We start from the raw sequence: 25,557 nt of genomic DNA, 5'->3' as shown, positions 1-25,557 counted from the left end.
GGTTGATGAGTCTACCGATGTTGACAACAAGGCAGCAAAACTTGTTTCTGTGCGATATATATTTTCAGGAGGATGTGCATGAGGATATGTTATGTGCACTTTTGTTGCCAGCCAACACCACAGCTGCAGAACTATTCAAGTCTTTGAATGATTACATATCAGGAAAACTGAATTGGTCATTTTGTGACGGTATATGCACGGACAGAACGGCTGCCGTGACTGGACGGCTTTCTGGTTTTACTACTCAGGTCAAAGAGGTCACTTTTGAATGTGAGTCTACGCACTGTGTCATCCATAGAGAAATGCTGGCTAGCTGAAAAATGTCACCTGAACTTAACAGCATTTTGCAGGATGTGATTAAAATTATCAACCACATTAAAGTACATGCCCTTAACTCATGTCTGTTCTCACAGCTTTGTGAGGAGATGGACGCAGAGCACACACGTCTTCCCTCATACACAGAAGTGATATGGCTTTCTAAAGGTAGGTCACTGGCCAGCATTTCTGAGTTACGAGAGCCGCTCCAGAGATTTCTTTTAGAAAAGGTCACCACTGGCAGCACATTTCAGTGACACAGAATATGTCGAAAAACTTGCTTACTTGTGTGACATATTCAACCTGCTCAATGAACTCAATCTGTCACTTCAGGTGAGAATGACAACTGTGTTCAAGTCAGCAGATAAAGTGGCTGCATTCAAAGCCAAACTGGAATTATAGAGGTGACGAGTGAACACTGGGATTTTTGACATGTTTCAAACATTAGCAGAGGTTTTGAAAGAGACTGAGCCAGGGTCTTCTTTCTCCCAGCTGGTGCATGATCACCTATCTCAGCTTTCAAAAGAGTTTGAGCATTACTTCCCAAGCACAAAAGACCCGCAAACTGGGAAGGAATGGATGCGCGACCCATTTGTGAATAAGCCAGGTGAATTGACTTTGTTCGTGGTAGAAGAGGATCAGTTGCTTGAGATTGCAAATGGCCTTAAACATATGTTTGAGACAACTTCAAATCTCCATACGTTCTGGATTAAAGTCAAGGTGGAATATCCTGAGATTGCCACAAAAGCACTGAAAAGCCTGCTTCCAGTTCCAACGTCCTGTCTTTGTGAAGCAGGGTTTTCTGCAGTGACAGCAACCAAAGTGAGATTATGGAGTAAATTGGACATAAGCAACACACTTGGGTGTCACTGTCTCCCGTCACCCCCAGATGGGACCATCTAGTTGCAGGAAAACAGGTTCAGGGCTCCCCGTGATTCTGCATGATGGTGAGGTGTATAATTATTTCATTATATATTACCATGTAATAATAATAGAAATAAAGTGCACAATAAATGTAATGTGCTTGAATCATCCCGAAACCATCCCCTCCCGCCCTGGTCCATGGAAAAATTGTCTTCCACGAAACCGGTCCCTGGTGCCAAAAAGGCTGGGGACTGCGGCTACAGAACACTGTCTCAGGCACTGTGACCTGTAATGTCTGAGATGGTGATTCCTCCATTAGCAGGGCTCCCAGAGGGATTGTGCTGGACAGAGACCCCTCCCGACCGGTAACACAAATGAAGCATGAATAACACAAAAAAAGCATGAACCTTTTCTTTTTCCAGCCTATGAAATTTTGAGGTTGTTACTACAGCTTAATTTAGTCTGTCCTGACAATACAATTCTTATCAATAGGTCCTAATTAAATAAATTATATTATTTCCAAGTTATGTAGTTCTACATAGAGATTAAAAACAACTAGATGAGATTCCCAATGTGTTGCCATGGAATTATCTACAGTTTTCCATGAATATGAATGTATCACCCAGATACTCATTTTTTTTTCCTTCATATATGTTAGCACATTATGCACACTTTTGATGAAATTAGCATATTTTCACATCTTTATGTCTTCCTCTCCTCTGTCACTCAATTAAAGCAGATTATATGGCGTTTACTCTTATAGCTTTAACTCTACAACATATTCTAATAGTTAAGTGTGTGGGTCCTGGAATCAGGATATCTGGGTTTGAATCTGGCTTTACCACCTACAGACAAATGTATTCTGGACAAGTTATTTACAGTCTCATTATCTATAAAATGGAGACAATAAATGGCTTTTCACTTGGGGTTATTATGAAGAATTTTATGAGATAATTCATGCCATGTACTTGGTACAATGCCTGGCACATAGTATTCGGTCAATAAATGTTAGTTAATGTTATTACTATTAGATTTAAAAGTATCTTTTGACCATTGGCTATAAAAGATGAGAAAATTGAAGTATTCACACTATCTTCCACTATTTCTACCTATCTTATCACCAGCTTTTGTTAAATAAATTAATTCTACATTTGATGAGGTTTAAAGTATTTACATTCAGCTCTATAACCATACTTAATAACTTTGTTTTCATCTTGTGCCTACAGTCATGTGGATTCAGTGTTCACTGCAAGTTCTTTTGTTATAGTTTTTCCATTTATCGTTTAATGGTCTGTTTTTTTCTTTTAAAGTTCCATTTCCTGAACATTTTGTTGTTGTTTCTATATTTGGACTCTTGAAAAAACAGTTTGATTGGTTGTAAAGTATTGGTGTTTTATTTTCTTTCTTTGAAAACTCTGTAGGCATTTCACTGTCTTCTAGTACTGAATGTTTTAGTGGAGAAGTCTGAGACCAACTTGATTCTTTTCCCATTTTTAAAGGATTTGACATTTTTATCTGGGACCCGAAAGGATTCTTTTTCTTGAAATCTACTTTAGTGTCTATCTTAGTGTTAGTCATGTACTATGGTGTCTTCTTTCTAGCTGTACATTCAATTAATTTTTTTTCTGGAAAGTTTTTCTGAGTTGCAATTGACTTAGCTGACAGGAAAGAGAATGGTGTGGGCATTTTCCCCTTGAGCTGGCTAGCTCACTCATTAGCGAAACCATTTGTATTCTTTGAAAAAATTTGGAAAATTGTGAAGCATAGGTAATAGGATGTTTCTAATCAATGTTTGTAGCTGTCCACCATTGGTACTTTCAAAAATTTCATGTGGACAACACTTGCTAGTAAATTAATTTCAATCCCCATTTGAACAACAATGCAATAAATCATTATTTTCAAGATAGACCATTTGATACGTGAAAGAAAGTCCATTGTAAGCTTGTAAATAACATATATATGTGTATATATATATATATTTTTTTCTAATTTATGAAACTGTCAAAAATCAGACACCACTATTTAAAATCATCAAATAGTTTATTTGAGCTCCATCACATGTAATAATGTGATACTCTGCATTCTCTTTCTGCATAGACAAATCACAGATTTCCTGTTGCTAGTCATTTGTCATCATCTAACTGCACCTGAAATAAAGATTAGGGGAGCTCAGGGTAGCAGAACCAATAGTTGAGTAGAAACTTGTTAGAGGTGATGGTGTTAAGACAAGAACAGATACTTTATAAATATCAATTTGACTTAACTTTAGCATAAAAGTAAGCCTATGGATGCATTTTGAGCTTAAGAGCAGGACCAGCTACATAACTTGTGGGGCCCAGTAACAGATGAAAATGCAGGACCTCTTGTTTAAAAATTATTAAGTATTTCGGGCTTCCCTGGTGGCGCAGTGGTTGAGAGTCCACCTGCCGATGCAGGGGTTGCGGGTTCGTGCCTCGGTCTGGGAAGATCCCACATGCCGCGGAGCGGCTAGGCCCGTGAGCCATGGCCGCTGGCCTGCGCGTCTGGAGCCTGTGCTCCGCAATGGGAGAGGCCCGCGTACCGCAAAAAAAAAAAAAAAAAAAAATTATTAAGTATTTCAAGGTGGTAGCTGCAGAGCATTAAACCAGGTGTGGAGCCCTTCTGAGCACAGAGACTGTACTACTGCCCATGTGTGCACCCCGGAAGCTGGCCCTGCCTAGGAGGCAGAAATATGGTACTATTAATTAAAACAGAAAGTTCAGAATGACAGTCTGAGTTTTCTTTTTTCTTTTTCTTTGAGAAGGTGATAAACTTTTAACTTTGAACATCTGAGTTTAAGATACTGGTGTCAAGCAAAGAGAAACATGGGCTTAGAGCTTAAGAGAGTTCAAACTTGTGCTTTGAGTTATCTGCTCAAAGGTTTCTGTGTCTCAGGTTTTTTTTCATCAGTAACATAGGGAGCATAATTGTGTGTCTACATCATAGGGTTGTTGTGAGGATTAAATGAGTTAATATATATGAAGTGCTTAAAAGAAAGTCTGGCACATGGCAAACGCTGCTTAGGTTTTGGCATTTTCCTTATGGTTGTTGCTATTGTTGTTATGGTGACTTGAAGCCATGATAGTGTATGAAATTCCATCCATGAATAGAAGAGTTTTAAGAAAAGTTCTTTGGATAAATTCTGGAGTTGAAAGAAGTGATTGTGAAGGAGATGGGTAAATGAATGGTTTTAAAGTTTGAGAATAATTGCCAGGGGAGGGGCGGGTGGGGGGGTGGATTACTGTGTCATGGAAATCACGGGAGGAAAAAGCAGCAATTCAGTTGTTAAAGGACTTGTTTCTCTGAATGGTTTTAATTTGGAGTGGTTAGGACAGAAGTCTGATTATGTGAAATTAAGAGGTGGGAAGAATGTGGGGGTCGTGGGTGTAGACTTTTCTATTAATAAGTTTAGAAATGAAGGAAAAGTGGTAGCTCGATGGAATGGAAGACCAAGTTAGGGATACTCTCTCCCAGTGAGAAGGCTTTCACTTTTGAGAAGAGTGTTCAGCCCAGGGCCTGAACTGTGCCATCACTCAATGTTTATTGCATGGATGATGAGTTATCTCATTTCACACTCCTAACAACACTGCATTATTAGGATCATTTCAGAGGTGAAGAAGTCGAGACAGACACTGAGCCATCCCTCCAGCTTCACTTTGCACCACTTTGAATTTCTTTATATTTCTTGAATAATACCTTCTGAGTAATACCACTTCTCAGGAAATGTTATTTCATTCATTTTTAATGGTCCTCAGATTCATGGAACTATTGAGTGATGAGACAATTTAAACTCAAATTTAATTGGCTCCAAAGCTGATATATTTTTACTGCTCAAGGAGTTGGTAAGACGGAAATAATGATGGGAAAAAATGCCAAGGGAGGCAAGGATATGAATGTCTTGTTGAAATGATAGATGAAGTGATGTCCAAGGTGAGCAGTTACGGGGTGGAGGAGAAGGACACAGGATGAGAAAATGATGCTTCTCCCCATAACCAATACAAAGAAAGATGCTGAGTAAGGACACTTTAGAGATATTGAAGGACTAGATTGGGAAAGGAATGAAAATCTGTTCATTGACAGTATGGAAGTGAGACAGGCTGGAAGGTAGGAGGTTTTGGTTGAAGAGACTACATCAGAATTTGAGGTCTGGCTGGAAGCTATTTCAGCTCTATAGTTGAACATGTGGTGGGGTCAGTCAGAGATTTGGAGTGAAGATAACCATGAAACTAGTGTCTATGAAAGCAGAAGTCCTCAGAAAGATAGCATTGTAATTTTTGAAAGGAAAACTGTTAGGGAGGCATTCATATCATAGTTGAAGTTTAAAGAGCACCATGGAAAAGCAGACTGTAAGAGTTAGGTATATGTCACAGACATCAAAAGAGGGGAAGTGTGATTGTGATTGTCACATGGTTGGAAAGTGTGTTGTTGCCTGTTTTCTTCTCAGTCAATGAGAAGGATGGTCTGGGAAAAGAAGTGGACTCTATTGGAATACCTGTCAAATAATGTCAAATTCTGGAGGAATTGAGATGAAAAGTTTGGAAGAGATAGTGATTAAGATTCTGTACTTTTAAGGCAGACACACTTATATTCAAGTACTAGGCCTGACACGTGTTAGCTGTGTGACTTGAGCTCTTGTCCCAGCATCTTTTTTTTCTTTTTTTTTACATCTTTTTTGGAGTATAATTGCTTTACAATGGTGTGTTAGTTTCTGCTTTATAACAAAGTGAATCAGTTATACATATACTTATGTTCCCATATCTCTTCCCTCTTGCGTCTCCCTCCCTCCCACCCTCCCTATCGCACCCTTCCAGGTGGTCACAAAGCACCGAGCTGATCTCCCTGTGCTATGCGGCTGCTTCCCACTAGCTATCTACCTTACGTTTGGTAGTGTATATATGTCCATGCCTCTCTCTCGCTTTGTCACAGCTTACCCTTCCCCCTCCTCATATCCTCAAGTCCATTCTCTAGTAGGTCTGTTTCTTTGTTCCTGTCTTACCCCTAGGTTCTTCATGACATTTTTTTTTGTTTTCTTAAATTCCATATATATGTGTTAGCATATGGTATTTGTCTTTCTCTTTCTGACTTACTTCACTCTGTATGACAGACTCTAGGTCTATCCACCTCATTACAAACAGCTCAATTTCATTTCTTTTTATGGCTGAGTAATATTCCATTGTGTATATTTGCCACATCTTTATCCATTCATCCGATGATGGACACTTAGGTTGTTTCTATCTCCGGGCTATTGTAAATAGAGCTGCAATGAACATTTTGGTACATGACTCTTTTTGAATTATGGTTTTCTCAGGGTATATGCCCAGTAGTGGGATTGCTGGGTCATATGGTAGTTCTATTTGTAGTTTTTTAAGGAACCTCCATACTGTTCTCCATAGTGGCTGTACCAATTCACATTCCCACCAGCAGTGCAAGATTGTTCCCTTTTCTCCACACCCTCTCCAGCATTTATTGTTTCTAGATTTTTTGAAACTACCACTGGCATGTTTCACAGAACTAGAACAAAAAATTTCACAATTTGTATAGAAACACAAAAGACCCCGAATAGCCAAAGCAATCTTGAGAACGAAAACGGAGCTGGAGGAATCAGGCTCCCTGACTTCAGACTATACTACAAAGCTACAGTAATCAAGACAGTATGGTACTGGCCCAAAAACAGAAAAATAGATCAATGGAACAGGATAGAAAGCCCAGAGATAAACCCACGCACATATGGCCACCTTGTCCCTGCACCTTTAAAGTCTGGTGAACCTATTGGATGAGGCTGTTGAGGGGGAACAGATGAGATATGGCATGTAAAGCACGTAAAGAGTAAATTTTCAATTAGTATTTGCTATGGTGAGAGACAGCACTGATTTTTCTGGTTAAGAATTTAGGCTGTGGGAGCAAATGTCCTTGATTTGGTATCTTCCCAGTAGTGTACAGTCTGTGAGAATTTAGGAATAGCTTCTCCACCCCGCTAACCCTCAGTAAACTCATCTTTTAATGGGAATCATATTAGTGTGTGTTTAATAAGAATGCCCTGCAAAGAAGAGCATGTAAAAGTATTTAGTATAGTGCCTAGCACAGAACAGGTACTTAATAAGCATTAAAATGTTAGCTCTTATTCTTTCTTTCTTTATTTATTTTTTGTGGTGCGTGGGCCTCTCACTGTTGTGGCCTCTCCCGTTGTGGAGCACAGGCTCCGGACGCGCAGGCTCAGTGGCCATGGCTCACGGGCCCAGCTGCTCTGTGGCATATGGGATCTTCCCAGACCGGGGCACAAACCCGTGTCCCCTGCATCCGCAGGCGGACTCTCAACCACTGCGCCACCAGGGAAGCCCTTAGCTCTTATTCTTAATAATAAATAAAAGTAATTCATGATATAAGGCAGAATCAAGGATAGTAATTTTATTTAGACTACTTAGTTTATATTTTATCAGTGTATAGCTGGCTTTAAGGTAAGTATTAGAATTCATTTTTTAACAGCAAATATTCTTAATTTTCTTATTGACTTTAGTTCATTGGAAATCCTGGGATTCAGAAATGTGGATTAAAAGTAATTTCTTCTATAGCACATTTTCCTGATGCATTAGAGGTGTTATCCCTGGAAGATGCTATTGATTCGGTGCTTCACACACTGCAGATGTATCCAGATGACCAAGGTTGGTACAATTGAACTCAGGATTTAGATTTTTATAGGCCTTTAGCTGTTGGTTGGACATGTTTGAATTTTTTCTTCAGTTTTGAGATTTAAAACAATAAATTTTGTTTCTTTTTTCTTTTTTTCTTTTTTAGAAATTCAGTGTCTGGGTTTAAGTCTTATAGGATGTTTGATTACAAAGAAGAATTTATGCATAGGCACTGGGCATCTGCTGGCAAAAGTTCTGATTTCCAGCCTACAACGATTTAAGGATATTGGTGAAATACAGATGAAAGTATGTGCATTATCTTGAAGGGAATTGCGATCTTGCACAGATTTCTCTTTCAGAGCAGCTGGTGTAACTCCCACTTTGCGTTAATGGGTATATTCTAGTTAACTGAAAACCTTTTTTTATCATTTTGTAGTATTTTAATTATAGTAGATGAAGATAATTGGATTGAATCTCAAAATATCCTGTTTCATTACTAAATCTCTAAAATTAGTATATTTATTTGTCATTTATCTTTTCCATGAAAGAGCACAGAATGTGCTAAAGAAATTTCAGCTAGCTGAGCTTTATTTGCTTAGATTTTAGATAAGTAAAAGTTATAATTATTCTGAAATTTGTCATTCTCTGTGTTTTATTGTTAGCTGCTTACCGAGTAATTTTGCCCCTTGATTTTTTTTCTTGCAGTGAAACAATATTTTAAACATTTTTCATCAAGCAAAATTTAAAATGGGATCTATATTAACTGTCTATAAGGAATCCAAGATACTGGTTTAAGATTAATTTAGGGGAGATTAAGAAGTAAATTGTTTCAGAGAGTTTTTCTTTTAATGTTAGCAAAACAAATAGTTTCCTTAAGAGTTTCTGCCTTAGTTGTGGTTTTTTAGTAATGGAGTTAACAATTTTCATAAACCAAATATTTTCATAAATGGCAGCCTTCACCAGGAGTGAAAATGTCTAAGCTCTAATCTTTGCACAGACATTATTAGTAAATGTGATAATGCATGTAAGATTTTAAGTTTTAAAGTGCTGAACACACAAGCAAAAATGTGTTTTAGAACCAAAATGTCTTTTATAAATCTGCTTTTTTTTTTTTTTTAAATCTGCTTTTTTAATGTGCCTCAACCTAGGCTGATTAAAACCAAGGCAGAATTGATTATAAGTAATCTTAGGGAAAGGAAATTATTTTGTGCAGGTATGAAGGTGTCAGTCAGTATTTATTCACGTAAGCATAAATTTTAGGATTTTTATAGTAGAGGTTGTAAACTATTGACCAGTGGGCTAAATTTGGCTTGTCAACATATTTTATTTGGCCAGTTCAGTGTTTATAAGTTTTTAACTTGAATTATATGCCTTCTATGCATTTGCATTACCTGCTTTGCTATTGCATTCATTTGAGTTTGCAAGGACCTCTGCTCTAGAGGTTAGTGGACCACATGCCGCTCAGACCTGCATAGATTAATACTATTTCTCCTGTCAAATGTTAGGAAGGATTTGTAGAAACTCAGCATCTTATGAGCTCAAAATAATAATTTTAACATTTAGATGATTTCATTAATATATACTAGAAAGATAAAAATTTTAAAAGTTAAGTGGATCTTTGGTGAGTTTACCCAAGCTATATAATAGTCAAGTCAGAAGTTCACAACTCTTGGGGTGGTTCTAAAAAGTAATGGTGTACTGATCAGTTCTTTATAAATGATTTGCTATAAGGATGTAAATCTCAGAGTGTCTTTAGAGCTTCTCTCAGATGCACTCAATGTGAATAAAATCTAGGAACTCACATTTGTCTGAGGTTAAAATTTAAGAAGATAGCACAAAAATTTGGGGGGAAATGCTAAGCTATCTAGAGAACCTGATCTGCAATCTTGTAATAAACAATTCACATCACTGGTCTATTTGGATTTGTGGCACTGCTGACTCTGCTGTTCTAATCCTGATTAGTATCTGGCTTTCAACCTGTAGGTATGGCTTCAGGCAGGGAATCTTTAAAAGGCAAATTTTGGTGTATTAGGTATTTTTCCTGCTTTGCTAGATGATAGTTTGTTAACTAGCATCTTATTCTCTGTGCACCTGCTTATTTCTTAGTAATGAGAGATCAAGGTGTATTTGTTTCATTGTCTCAAGGTTTATAGCTTTAAAGTACAAACCTAATAAATACATCTACTTAGCTAAGTGAACATCCAAGGTTTTAAGTACCATATACAGTCTCTCTTTTACATTATTTATTTATTTATTGTCCACAATTGCTTTGTTGTTATTATTTTTGATCACACTTTCAGGGATTTCAGACAATCTTGACGGTACTGGAATTGTCAGTGTCTTTTTCCAAGCTGCTGGTGCATCATTCCTTTGATTCAGTAATATTCCATCAGTTGTCCTCCAACATCATGGAGCAAAAGGATCAACAGGTACAATGTTTTTCACCTGTATTCTAACTGTTACACATTTAGCTGACTCTAATCCTCACTTCCATTCTCTTTAGTTTCTAAATCTTTGTTGCAAGTGCTTTGCAAAATTGGCCATGGATGATGAGTTAAAAAGTGTGATGCTAGAGAGAGCATGTGATCAAAATAACAGCATCATGGTCGAATGCTTGCTTCTGTTGGGAGCGGATGCCAATCGAGCAAAAGAAGCAGCTTCTTTAATTTGTCAGGTAAATATTCAAGGACTCACTTTTGTTTTTTTCTGTTATTTGACTCTGCCATTGTATAGCTCTTATCTACATCCTATTATTCTACACTACAGAATTTATCAGTTTATTGAACAAATGCTTGTGATTTGTAGGAGTTTAGATTCACAGAATTTCAGAGGTAATAGGTCCCTTAGGTGTTATTATCTAATCATTCATTTTATTTTTCTACCTAGCTTGTTAAGTTGATAAATAACTTTTCAAATGTGTCTCCTACTATGCATCTCTGTGCAAATCGTTCTCCAGCCACACACCATACAACACATGGTTTTATCTTGTTTTGATCATCTTTCAGCTATTTTCTCTCTGTTTTCAGTTTCTCTCTCTAGAAAATTCTCCCCTCAGGGCTACCACATGTGGCCCTGTAGGCTGTGTACTGCACACTTTGGGGTGCTGTACCCATTGACAACCCTGCTGTGGGCCACCCTGCAGTTGTGTGGCACTGGGCCTGCTTCCCTTCTCTCCCTTCCCTCATGCACTGTGCAAACACATATATCTAATTCTGCTTTGCCTTCAAAATCTAACCTAAATTCCTTATCCTCAATAAAGCCCTCCCCACACTCCCAGACCTCCATACAAAATAAAGATTTACTTCTTGTGTAAGTCCGTGACAGTTTATGTACACTCTTTATATTTTGTGAGTTATGTGAAAGTAGAGATGTACAAGGTTCATCTATGTATCATTCAGAATATCTAACTCACTGCTTTACATACAGTATGAATTCGGTACGTATTTATCAGAGTGCATTACATGTTATTTCAAGTTTGTCTTCATTCTATAAATTTTAGCATTTATAATAGCATTCGGGAAGCACTACATATATTTTCTGGTTACTTAATATTTCCAACAAAGCAATTATGTAGTGATTTAATATACATTATTAAATAACCAGCAGAGTGCTGTGTTTTCCAATAATTTTCTTTTAAAACCTTACTTTATTTAATTTCCCAGTCACCTATGGATTCAAATCAATTTGTCAACTGTAAGATTAAGTTAGCACCTATTAGCAATCTACCTAAAAAGAAACTGAACCTGTAACTCATTTTCATGCACAATTAATTTATGCCAAATACATAATCAAATTATTTAAATTAGTCATATTTCATTTAAGCAAGCAACATTAAAAATAGTTGCTTCTCTGTTATTAAAGATAATTAAATTATTTTCCTCAATAATTTAATATGTTTTTATTGTGTATCTTTTGTGTGATCTTGAGATCATTGAGTTAATGTTACTTGGATTGAAAAGAAACTTCCCCTTCAGATTTTTCCCAGGGAAACAACATAGCTAAAATCACTTGAGTGCAATTACTCTACATTCCCCACAGGGAGTGCTTTCTACTTTTCTCTCAATTTATCCAAATATTTCTATACAAAAGGCTTTTTACCTTATTCTTCTTCCCAAGTTCTTTTGGACTTAATGTACTTATTTATATCTTTTCTTCTTAAAATCAGATCTTTACATCCATGGGTGTATTAAATGTAAAGAATTTATCCTAGTTGTCAGAGATTATTTGTATCTAACATGATAAATGTAGATTAAATATTGTGGGTAGATTGATTGAACATACCTTATTTTGTACCACTGTAAAGTGACATAATCAAGACTATTCATGCACCAATGCTGCATAATTAAGAACTATTCAGAGCAAGGACAGATTTAATCTTGTTAGGTTTTCTGAGGTGAATATAATAATAATGTAATGTACATGACTGGTAGAGAAGAATATGGAGGATTAATATCGGGTGTGAAAATGCATGAATGGAGACCTGAAGATGACTCATCAAGTCATGGTGGGAAGAGCAAGGATAATGAATTGTGAATAAATATAATAGCAGACACTTCTGTGGTGTTCATTATCACCTGGGCCCTGCTCTGAGCCCTTTACTTAATAAACTCCTCACAACAACCTTAGGAATAAGTCCTAGTACTATCCTATTATGCAGGAGAGGAATTGAGGCACAGAAAGGCACAGAACTTGCCTGAGGACACTCTACAGGTAAGTAGTGGAAAATCTGCCTGCTTTAATCTTTTGTTTACATAACAGATTCATGATAGTGGTGGGGGGGGTTATACATTCATTACTGAATGCTGGTTTGAAATATTAGGATTTGATTGTGTGCTGAATTATTTATAAATTAGAATATGAGAGACAAGATGGCAAAGGATAGTAAATTACAGTTTGATTATATTTGAATTATCCTCATTATTAAAATACAAAACTGTGTATCTGAGCAGTATTTTTTTTCCTTCTCATGAAGTTGAAATTACTTTCATAATTTTATTTCTTTTGTCTGATACTGTTTCTTATATATTTATCTCTTCATGGCACCATATCCCTGAAATCAGCTGGGATAGCTTGGGTCCCCTGAGGAAAATTCTGCTATAAAATGTATTGAGCATATTCTCTGTGGAAAGCACAGTGCTAGATATTCAGTAAAGAATAGAAAAGGAGTTTCCTGTTTCAAGATGGTTTCAAAGTGTCTATTGGGAGATGGGGGAGGATAAAACATAAATCACCTTAATACAAGGTAGGCAGTAAATGCCATAATTTAGAGATAAAAGATTTCTGGGCTCCAAGAGAAGAAATGAGTTTTTTTTGCCCCTCCCTTCCTCCCTTCCTCCCTTCCTCCCTTCCTCCCTTCCTCCCTCCCTCCCTCCCTCCCTCCCTCCCTTCCTTCCATCCTTCCTTCCTTCCTTCCTTCCTTTAAAATTTCCTGTGGGCCCTTAAAGGATTTTAATAATTTGCTAAATTAAATATATTCCTTAGGCATTGTGCTAGGGTACAGAGGTACAAATTGAATTGCAGTAGCATCCATGCCTTTCATTCTAGTTATAAAACAGATAAGCATGTCTAGTTCAGTGAGCTAAGTGCTATGTTAAACAAAATGGGATGGGCATCGGAGGAAGAAGGGTGTGTGTAGCCTGGAAAGCTGATAGCAAGGACTTAAATGTGCAAGAGAGTTTAAAACTATTCCTTCAAGAATGAACATCTTTTTACTGGCTGAAGAACAGAATTAGATATTTGAGGCAAGAGAAATAGCATAAATGAAGGTAATAAGGTTTGAAAAATTGCATGTCGTATTTGGGGGAATGTCCTGGAGCAGAAAGGTTTTAGAAGATTTTAAAATAGGTTAATGACCTGATCATATCCAGACTAGAAAAGTACTGTAGTGGCTCTGGGGAGAATGGGTTGAAGGTGGGTGATCCTGGAGACCTATGGGCACTAAGTTGGTGCCATCACACCACAGGACTGTCCCCTCAAACCTCTTGGACACACTTTAATTCTGAAGAATTCAGGAATTTTCCCCAACCATCTTGTTCCATTGACCTGGTACCCTGAATCTTAGGGTCTTCTTTCCTTTTATTTTTTAATCCTTAATATTGGGTCATGAAAGGAGCACAGGCTTTGGAACCAGCAGATTTGATTTCAAATCCAAGTCTCTTATTGACTAGCTCTAAGGGTTTAGACAAATCACATATTTTTCCTAAATATTCATCTATAAAATGGGGGTAATAATTTTTACGGCATAGGTTTTTTAAAAATAAGGATTGGAGGTCATGTGTTTACAGAAGTTAGCACAGTACCTGGCATATAATGTTTATATTATCTATGACTTTGTTCTTCTAGTTGATAACATCACATTCCATAGCCTTTCAGAAGCTGTTGCTGGGTTGGGCCAGTGTGCTATGCTGCAGGTTGCTAAGGCTTCTCTCTGCTTACTATGGTCACTCTAGTTTTTGTAGCAGCTAGCATGCTAACCCACCTTGAGGACCTGCTCTGAAAACGTAACATTCAGGGGAAGGTAGAAAACTGAGAGACAAGATACGTTTTTGTGGAAATTAAAATTCTTGTCCTGGAAAACCAGAAGTAAATTATGACTGTCCTTTGCATGTGGCATTAGCAAATTTTATGATATTTATACTCACACTTAGTTATTCTGTGTCACGAATGAAGGCAGGGCAGTAGCATTTACTGTGTTAAGGTACTAGTTTCCCAGATGTCTTCCAGTGAGCAAACAGAAGTCCAGAAAGTATGAGAAACGTGTAAATTGTTGGAGCCTCAGGTATTCTGACTTCAAGCCTATGAGTTTTATTTCAAACCATGTTGCCTTTTTCATGGTAACTGACTCTCATGTGGCAGATTTATTTGATTTATGCTGCTCTGATATTTGTGGTACTAATCTTATTTTATTTTCCTAATCTATTTCAAGGATGAGTTTTGCCTTATTTTGTTTCATTCTGAATTTACGGATGTAGCGAAAAATCACACCAAGTTTGATTATCAGTCTCTTAAAAGGAAAAATGACAGGTTGTTAATGTGCTTACCTTCTCTTTTTCTTTAATAGGTATGTGAGAAAGCGAGCAGTCCCAAAGTGGTAGAACTGTTACTGAATAGTGGATCCCGTGAGCAGGATGTACGGAAAGCTCTAACAATCAGCATTGGGAAAGGCGACAGCCAAATCATCAGCTTACTCTTAAAGAGGCTTGCCCTGGATCTGGCCAATAATAGCATCTGCCTTGGAGGATTTTGTATGGGAAAAATTGAACCTTCTTGGCTGGGTCCTCTATTTCCAGATAAGACATCTAATTTAAGAAAAGAGACAAGTAAGTATTAACAGGAAAGTCTGTACAAGTTTTAATTTTAGTAGTTTTAAAAATCACTAATCTTTTAGTTAGTTTTCATTCCAGTTTGGTTCAACTTAAGCCAAAAATATTGTAAAGGCTTGGATATCTTTTTTTTTTGGTCAAGAAATGCTTGAAACTGACATTATATTTAAGTTCTTTATGAGCCAGCAAATATATATTTTATAAAGATAGAGCAAAACAGTGGGATCTTTCTGTCAGGTTTCTTTTCTTTGTTACATATTTTATTTTTTATTATAAAAATAATCTATGTGCATTTACAAATAGAAAAACATAAGAATCCTAAGGAAGAAAATAACAACTTATTTCTTCACTTATAGATAATCAATGTAGATTTTTTTCCCTAGACTTTTTGTATGCTTACATATGAATTAAAATGTGTGCATGGAAACATAAACACATATATACTTTGCATTTTCAAGTTAGTATACTTCGCATTTCACTTAAGGATGTAATTTCAAGTTAATATAGATCTTGTATACATTAAGTACATTGATGACAGTTACCACTAGCATCTATACTAGTGCTTTTCACATAGTAAGTGCTCATTAAATATAGTATAGGCAAATAGAAAATTCGGTAAGAAATTATGTTGATAAGCATATGTGGAAACAGGCACTTCACACATTATAGATATGAATTAAAATCTTCCTCTTTTGAGGAAAATTTGGCAATATCCATTAATACTTTAAATGTACACCCATACTTTTTTGACCCAGGAATATGCTGATAGGGGTCCATAATACAGGCATTCTTTTTTTTTTAATTTTATTTATTTATTCATTTATTTATTTTTTTGGCTGTGTTGGGTCTTCATTTCTGTGCGCAGGCTTTCTCTAGTTGAGGGGAGCGGGGGCCATTCTTCATCGTGGTGCGCGGGCCTCTCACTGTCACGGCCTCTCTTGTTGTGGAGCACAAGCTCCAGACGCGTAGGCTCAGTAGTTGTGGCTCACGGGCCTAGTTGCTCCGCGGCATGTGGGATCTTCCCAGACCAGGGCTCAAACCCGTGTCCCCTGCATTGGCAGGCGGATTCTCAACCACTGCGCCACCAGGGCAGCCCCAGGCATTCTTAATGTGCACAAAAATTATGTTCAAGAACGCACATTAAAATATTATTCATAGGGCTTCCCGGGTGGCGCAGTGGTTGAGGATCTGCCTGCTAATGGAGGGGACACAGGTTCGAGCCCTGGTCTGGGAGGATCCCACATGCTACAGAGCAACTAGGCCCGTGAGCCACAGCTACTGAGCCTGCGCATCTGGAGCCTGTGCTCCGCAACAACAGAGGCCGCGATAGTGAGAGGCCCGCACACCGTGATGAAGAGTGGCCCCTGCTTGCCACAACTAGAGAAAGCCCTCGCACAGAAACGAAGACCCAACACAATAAATAAATAAATAAATTAGAAAAAAAATATTATTCATAATAACAAAAAATTAGGGAAAAACCTAAGTATTCCCCGAAAGGAACTATTCAAATTAATTATGGTATGTTCATGCAGTGGAATGCTTTGCATTCATTGGGAGAAAAACATCTAGCAAATCCAAATGTCCAGATATAGAATGCATTCTTTTTTTTTTAAATAAATTTATTTATTTTTGGCTGTGTTGGGTCTTCGTTGCTGTGCACGGGCTTTCTCTAGTTGTAGCGAGTGGAGGCTACTCTTCATTGAGGTGCACGGGCTTCGCACTGCAGTGGCTTCTCTTGTTGTGGAGCACAAACTCTAGGTGTGCAGGCTTCAGTAGTTGTGGCACGTGGACTCAGCAGTTGTGGCTCCTGGGCTCTAGAGCACAGGCTCAGTAGTTGTGGCACACGGGCTTAGTTGTTCCGCGACATGTGGGATCTTCCCGGAACAGGGCTCGAACCCGTGTCCCCTGCATTGGCAGGCGGATTCTTAACCACTGCGCCACCAGGGTAGTCCCTAGAATGCATTCTTTTTTTTTTTTTTTTTTGCGGTACACGGGCTTCTCACTGTTGTGGCCTCTCCCGTTGTAGAGCACAGGCTCCGGATGCACAGGCTCAGCGGCCATGGCTCATGGGCCTAGCCGCTCCGCGGCATCTGGGATCTTCCCGGACTGGGGCACAAACCCGTGTCCCCTGCATCGGCAGGTGGACTCTCAACCACTGCGCCACCAGGGAAGCCCTTAGAATGCATTCTTAAGGGAAAAAACAGTTAGAGAACAGTGTTTTTAGTATACTAATATTGGTGAAAAGACAATTGGGATATGGTAGTCATAAGTGTTCGAATGTGAAAAGACCATGTTGAGAAAATAATCCAGAAATGGGTGCCCTGGTTGCCTTTGGGGACCTTGGAAACTAATGAAATATGATTAGAGTCTATGTTTTATCACTTCAATTGGTCTCATGCGAACAACCTGCTTACTTTAATCTTTGATCTCTGATGGAGAGGAATTGTGGGCCTTTGGAGAGGTACAAAGGGAGATATACATTCAGGGTATTCTTTTGTTTCTGTACGAAGTTTTTTACAAGTATTGACAAGTCTTACCTAATTTAAAAAATATAATGTCATTTGAGAGATTGGAGGGCATAGCCATAATTTTTTGACAACTGGTCTGAGTAAAGAACATTTTGAATTCAAAGCTTTAAAACATTTTCCAGGTACTATTTGAGTTACGCACACATGTTGTAATGTGAGTTATGATAGTAATATTTGAAGAAATTTTCCAGGATATATGTAGGACAATGAGAACTCTGCCAACTTATTTCGTCAAAATAGAGCATAATATAAAATGCAGTAAAATAGCAAGAAGAATGTTAAGAAGAATTTTGAAATTTCATCAAATTTCCTAATAGAATGAATCACTCAGCAAATAGTTTATAAAAATAAGAAGATCATTTATTATCTTCTGTGTCCTAAGTGTTCTGCTAAAAACTTCACATGCCTCATATTCTTTAATTTTTTCCATAATCCTGTGCTGTGTATATTGTTGTCTTCACTTCCCGAGTGAGGACACTGACACTCAGGGAGCTTGTATAACTTGCAGGTGACTTGAGCACAGGCCCGTCTGGCTTCAAGGCCCAGACCTTTTCCTGGATCAAGTTAGTTTCATAAAGGTTCAGTTTTGTCACCAACACCAAAGCTTTGTGTAAATTAAAAAAAAAATTTAAGTTCATTGCCTGCTACTTTATACAGTATCATGATTATAAAGTGACTTTGAAGTAAGAATAAAAAATCTTAGAAGTAGGAGACTATATAAGGAACTTTGGTATGATATATGTTTATGCTTATATAATTATTGATTTCTAAAAATAGAACTACCATACGACCCAGCAATCCCACTACTGGGCATATACCCAGAGAGCACCATAATTCAAAAAGAGTCATGTACCACAATGTTCATTGCAGCTCTATTTACAATAGCCAGGATATGGAAGCAACCTAAGTGTCCATTGACAGGTGAATGGATAAAGAAGATGTGGCACATATATACAATGGAATATTACTCAGCCATAAAAAGAAACGAAATTGAGTTGTTTGTAGTGAGGTGGATGGACCTAGAGTCTGTCATACAGAGTGAAATAAGTCAGAAAGAGAAAAACAAATACCATATGCTAACACATATATATATGGAATCTAAAAAAAAAAAGGTTCTGAAGAACCTAGGGGCAGGACAGGAATAAAGATGGAGACGTAGAGAATGGACTTGAGGACACGGGGAGGGTAAGCTGGGACGAAGTGAGAGAATGGCATGGCTTGTGGGAAGCAGCCACATAGCACAGGGAGATCAGCTCAGTGCTTTGTGACCACTTAGAAGGGTGGGATAGGGAGGGTGGGAGGGAAACGCAAGAGGGAGGAGATATGGGGATGTACGTATATGTATAGCAGATTCACTTTGTTATAAAGCAGAGACTAACACAACATTGTAGCGCAATTATACTCCAATAAAGATGTTGAAAAATAAAAAGTTGTTGCTGGTATATCGTTTTATTTTTAGATATAGGATCCACCCTAGCGAGAATGGTGCTCAGATATCAGATGAAAAGTGCTGTGGAAGAAGGAACAGCCTCAGGCAGCAGTGGGACTTTTTCTGAAGAAATACTTGATAAATTTGATGAATGGACCTTCATTCCTGAGTCTTATGTTGACAGTGTATTTGCTCAAAGTGATGACCTGGATAGTGAAGGTAATTATTACTAAACAATAGAGTCAGTTATGTTTTAAAACACTTACCCTCTGGCATTGAACAGTAGAAATTGAGACAAAAATCTGATTTACTTCATTTGGAAAATCTTGAGGAAAACTGTATTCATTAGTGGAAATAGTTAATGCTTACTATTACTTTACTACTACTTAAGGCAATGAAGAAAATGTATGTCTACACTTTTAAGTGTTATCATACTGCCCATAATCAGTGAGTGGTGGCTATTGCAGTGAAAACACTGACTCAGACTGGAATTGGATTCCATATTCCATCATCGACTAGATACTTCTGTGGTTTGTGTAAGCCCCTTATCCTTATTAAAGGCAGTGTTGCTAAACTTCCAGGATTATTTATAGGAATTTGGAAAAATGTATGTAAAGTGTCTGGGAGAGTGTTTGCAAATAGAAAGTGCTTAATAAAAAATATTTTTATCTTTATTAGAGTTAAAAATAATATTTTAATAACTCCTGAAATAACAAAAATTTAACATGGCAAGATATTAATGGCAGTGATTAAGGCTGACATTTAACATAATACAGTTTGGTAAAAATAGGGTGAGGTGCTTTTTTATTAAAATAGTATGATTGAAACCTTTGGGTGATAGAATAAAGACATTTGAGAGGGCAAAAATAAGAGTTATTCCAAAATCTCATGTCTCAAGTCCAAACATTCTTTAAAACCAACTTTATTGGGACTTCCCTGGTGGTGCAGTGGTTGAGAATCTGCCTGCCAATGCAGGGGACATGGGTTCGAGCCCTGGTCCAGGAAGATCCCACATGCCGCAGAGCAGCCAAGCCTGCGCGCCACAACTACTGAGCCTGCGCTCTAGAGCCCGCAAGCCATAACTACTGGTCCCATGTGCTACAACTACTGAAGCCCACGCACCTAGAGCCTGTGCTCTGCAATAATAGAAGCCACCGCAATGAGAAGCCTGCGCACCACAACCAAGAGTAGCCCCCGTTTGCCGCAACTAGAGAAAGCCCACACCCAGCAACGAAGACCCAATGCAGCCAAAAATAAATAAATAAACAAAACCCCCCACAACTTTACTGAGATATACTAATTTACCCATTTTAAGTATATGTTTTCATTTATACATCCATGTAATCATCACCACTATTAAGTTATGCAACGTTTCTATCATCCAAAAAAGTTCCTTTATATGTCTCTTTACAAAAAACGTCCCCCCCTACCTTGTCCCTTGGCAACCGCTGATTTGCTTTCTGTCACAATATATTAAAATAGTATTTTCTCAAGTTTCATATAAATAGGATACAGTATGTCCTTTTTTATGTCTGGCTGTTTTCTGAAGTGGTTATACCATATTATACTCCCACCAGCAATGTATGAAAATTCTAGTTGCTCTGAATCCTCATTACACTATAACACTTAGTATTGTAAGTCAGTTTAATTTTAGCCATTCTAGTGCGGCTGTAGTCCTAGCTTATTTGGGTTTAATTTTCATTTCCCTGAAAACTATTGATATTGAGAATATTTTCATGTTCTTATTGGCCATTCATATATTGATATTTTCTTTGCAAAGTGTTCAAATTTTTGCTAACTTTTAATTGTCTTGTTGTCTTATGTTATTTTAAGAGTTCTTTTTATATTCTAAGTAGAAGTCATTTGACAGATATATGAATTACAAATATTTTCTTTCGTTTATAGCTTGTTTTTTCATTTATTAATGTTATTTTTCAAAGAGCAGAGGTCTTAAATTTTGAAAAGTGCAGTGTTTCAGTTTTTTCTTTTCTAGTTTGTGCTTTTTCTATCCCATTTAAGAAATCTTTTCCTATCTCAAATTTGTGAATATTTTCTCTTATGTTTTCTCATAGAAGTGTTAAATTCTTAGCTTTTACATTTAGGTCTATAATCCATTTTAATTTTGGTATATAGTGTCAGTGAAGAATTGACATTTATTTTTTTCCACATAGATATCCAGTTGTTTTAACATTACTTGTTGAATATACTATATTTCCTCATTGAATTAATGGCATGTTTGTCCAATTTAACTGACCATATAGGTGTGGTTCTATTTCTGCATTCTTTTTTAAAAAAAATAAAAAAATTTTTTTATTGGAGTATAGTTGACTTACAATGTTGTGTTAGTTTCATATGTACAGCAAGGTGAATCAGTTATACATATATCCACTCTTTTTATAGGTTCTTTTCCCATTATAGGCCATTACAGAGTATGAAGTAGACATACCTGTGCTATACAGTAGGTTCTTATTAGCTGTCTATTTTATATAAAGTATTGTGTATATGTCAATCCCAGTCTCCCAATTTATCCCTCCCCTCCTTATCCCCTGGTAACCATAAGTTTGTTTTCTACATCTGTGACTCTACTTCTGTTTTGTAAATAAGTTCATTTGTACCCTTTTTTTAGATTCCACATATAAGTTATATCATCATATGATATTTGTCTTTCTGTGTCTGACTTATTTTACTCAGTACAACAATCTCTAGGTTTGTCCATGTTGCTGCAAATGGCATTATTTTGTTCTTTATTTTAAGGCTGAGTAATATTCTATTGTATATGTGTACCACATCTTCTTTATCCATTCCTCTGTTGATGGACATTTAGGTTGCTTCCATGTCCTGGCTATTGTAAATAGTGCTGCAGTGAACATTGGGGTGCATGTATCTTTTCAAATTATGGTTTTCTCCAGGTATATGCCTAGGAGTGGGATTTTATTCTGTGCCATTGATTTATATCTTTATCCTTATGCCAATGCCATACTGTCTTGATTACTTTAGCTTAATGAAATCTGGTAGTATAAGTTCTCTGGTGGTGTTCTTTTTCAAAATTTTTCTTATTATACTAGATTGTTTGCATTTCCATATACATTTTGAATCAACTAATTAATTTTATGCTGGGATTTTTTATTAGAATTAAATCTATGTATACATTTAATATAGAATTAATGTATAAATAATATATTATTGTTATATAATATAGAATTAACATATAAATAAAAATTTCTTTAGATTAAATCTAGAAATAAATTTGAGGGAACTGTTGTCTTAATAATGAGTCTTCTGACATATAAATGTAGTATTTATTTCCGTTTATTTGTCATTTAAGTTTCTCCCACCACTGTTTTGTATTGCATGTTTTTTGATGCTATTGTAAATAGTATTGTTTTTGAATTCCAATTTCCAGTAGTTCATTCACTGCTGGTTTATAGAAATGCAGTTGATTTCTTTGTATGTTAATGTATCCTGTGGGCTTGCAAAACTCATGAGTTCTGACAGCTTTTTGTTGACTCCACAGATTTTTCTATGTTCACAATAATGCCATTTGCTAATACAGACAGATTTACTTCTTCCTTTTAACTTGTATATCTTTTTCTCTTCTTCTTCTTTTTCATGTCTTATTACACTGGCTAGGACCTCCAGTACTATGCTGAATAGAAGTGGTAAGAGTAGGCATTGTTCCCTGGCTTCCAAACTTAGGGGGAAAGCATTCAGTCTCTCATCATTAAGTATGATGTTATATGTAGTTTTTTTTTTTTTTAATAGCTATCCTTCATCAGGTTTAGGAAACTTGTTTCTAGTAATTATTTGCTGCAACTTTTTATCATAATGGGTGTTGGAAAATGCTTTTCTGCATCTGTTGAAATGGGCATATTTTCTCCCTTTATTCTGTTATTTAGTTAATTACATTGATTGATTTCCTAATGTTAAACCAAACTTTTCTGGGGGAAATCTTACTGGGTTATGGTGTATTATCCTTTTAATATATTATTTGATTTGATTTTCTAAAATTTTGTTAAGGATATTGCATCTATGACGGATATTGGTCTGTAGTTTTGTTTTGTTGTAACTATGAGAGTATGCTAGCCTCTTGAAATGAATTGGAAAGTGCTCCTAACTCCACTGTTTTCTGAAAGAATTTGTGTAGGAGAGGTCTTAAATGTTTAATAGGATTCATGAGTAAAGCCTTGTAGGTTAGGAATACTTTTTGATGGTGGGGGGGAGGCTTTTTAATTATAAATATAATAACTTTAATAAATTTATGGTTCTTTTGATTTTTCTGTTACTTCTTTTGTCAGTTTTTGTAATTTGAAATGTTCAAGGAATTTGTCCACTTTACATAAATTGCCAAATTTATTTATTGTTATTTATAATCTCTTATTGTCCTGTTAATGTTTATAAGATCATTAGTGATATCTGATCTTTATTTCTTGACATTGATATTTTTTGTCTTTCCTTTTTTTCTTTCTTCAGTCTAGCTCAAGATTTATCAATTTTATTGATCTTTTCAAAGAATCAGGTTTTTGTTTCATTGACTTTCTGTATTGATTGTCCATTTTATTTTTCATTGATTTTTGCTTTTTCTTTTCTTTCTTTTTCTTTTTTTTTTACTTATTTAGATTTTATTTGACTCTTATTTTATAGATTCTTAACATGGAAGCTTAGAACACTGATTTTTAGAGTTTTCTAATTTTATAATATAAACATTTAAGACCATGCAGATCCTTCTGAGCACCATTTTAGCTGCATCCCACAACTTTTATATATTCTGTTTACATTCACTTTTGAAATTTTCTAATTTCCTTTGTGATTTTTTGACTCATGAGTTATTTAGAAGAGTGTTGTTTATTTTCCAAATACTTGGACATTTTGCCACATAGCTTTCTCTTATTGGTTTCAAATTTCATTTTGTTGTGGTTAAAGAACCTACTCTGATGATTTCTGTCCTTTTACATTTATTGAGACATGCTTTGTGGACTACTGTGTGGTCTATCTTGGTGAATGTTTCATGTGCAATTAAAAAAATGTGTATTTGGTTGTTGTTGGGTGAAATTGGGTCAACTTGTTTGATAGTGTTTTTCAGGTCCTCTATATCTTTACTGATTTTTTCTCTACTTGTTATATTTAAGAACAAAATGTTGAGATTGTAATTTGTTAATTTTCCTTTTCATTTTATCAGTTTATGCTTTGTGTATTTTGAAGCTCTGTTACTGGGTGAACATACATTAAATACTCTAATTTTTTTGATGACTTAACCTCCTTATATTGATCCAAGTTTGCATCTAGTATCATTTCCTTCCTCCTGAAGAGCTCCCTTTTACATTTCTTCTAGTGCACAGCTATAGGAAATCCCTATGCAGATTACTGGAGCTCTTTTTCCATGACTCTCTCCTGGAACTCCCAGCTAAGTTAGTCTCCATGAACACTGATCTCCATTTCCTCATCTCAAGAAAGCCATTGTGCTTTGTTTAAATTCCTTCTCGTTGTGCCTATGGCCCTTAAATTGCCTCCAGGCAGAAAGCCAGGGTGATCATAAGGTTCACATAGTTTGTTTCCCTTCTTTCAGGGATTACACAGTCCTGTACTCTCTGCAGCCCAATGTCTGAAACCAGTTGTTTAAAAAAATTTGTCCAATTTTCTAGTTGTTCGTTGTGGGGAGGTTAAGTTCAGTGTTTGTTACACCATCATAGATGAAAGAAGAATTCTCTTTAAATATTTTTAAATAAAGGAAAACATCAGAAATGCTAACGTAAAAATAATTGATTTTTGGATTTGTAAATTTTATAATGTTTTGACACAATTAATTCTTTATGCTTCTAAGATAAAAAGTGATAGAATTTAAAATCTCATGAGTTCTTAAAAATGGCTCTACATTATTTATCCTTAAAATATGACTAATATTGATCCTTATTTTCTTGAAAATCCATAATTTTAAAAGTAATTCTTTTCTCTCTCAAAACAATATTGCCAACTAAACTCATTGTGTTTATTTTAATGTAATTTCATAAATGAAACTATAAAATATGTAATTCAAACAGAGATGTACTCAAAATTACTGAATGTTAAATAATTTAGTGTGAGTCCAATATTTAAAACAAGATTCGAAAATTTTCTAAGCAAAATTCAGAGAAACAGAAAGGAATAACATTGATCAGATTTATGTATAAACTTTCTCTGTTTCCTGAACATGCATGTATTTATTGTAGCACTTGTAACTATTTTTTTACTTGGCTCTTTCCTGCTGTACTATGAGCTCATATGAGGCCTGGATTATTTTTCCTGCTTATCTTTATCCTGCACTTACTCAGTGTCTAGTCTGTGACAGCCATTCAATAAATATTTGTGGATGAAGAATATGTAGTTGAATTTGAAAATGACAAGCTGACATAGTTTATCATTTCTATTTTAAAGATGTTACAAAAGGAATTGGGTAATTTCCATTCATGAAAATGTGTTTA

The 25,557-nt window shown here is 36.2% G+C and overlaps 1 protein-coding gene across 1 annotated transcript in view; it reads left to right on the top strand.

Annotated features, from left to right (window-relative positions):
• LRRK2 (leucine rich repeat kinase 2) overlaps positions 1-25,557 on the top strand; it is a 154,293-nt gene that overhangs the window by 48,884 nt on the left and 79,852 nt on the right. The window contains exons 15-20 of the mRNA XM_060166543.1: positions 7,712-7,856; positions 7,990-8,129; positions 10,124-10,252; positions 10,327-10,497; positions 14,884-15,142; positions 19,133-19,321. Coding sequence (XP_060022526.1) covers positions 7,712-7,856; positions 7,990-8,129; positions 10,124-10,252; positions 10,327-10,497; positions 14,884-15,142; positions 19,133-19,321 — 1,033 coding nt within the window. The remainder of the gene's footprint in view (positions 1-7,711; positions 7,857-7,989; positions 8,130-10,123; positions 10,253-10,326; positions 10,498-14,883; positions 15,143-19,132; positions 19,322-25,557) is intronic.

Source organism: Lagenorhynchus albirostris, chromosome 11 (genome assembly GCF_949774975.1).
Source record: "Lagenorhynchus albirostris chromosome 11, mLagAlb1.1, whole genome shotgun sequence".
NCBI classification, from domain to species: domain Eukaryota; kingdom Metazoa; phylum Chordata; class Mammalia; order Artiodactyla; family Delphinidae; genus Lagenorhynchus; species Lagenorhynchus albirostris.
Note: the sequence above shows the minus strand (reverse complement) of the source record. Positions and strands in the feature narration are given on the sequence as shown.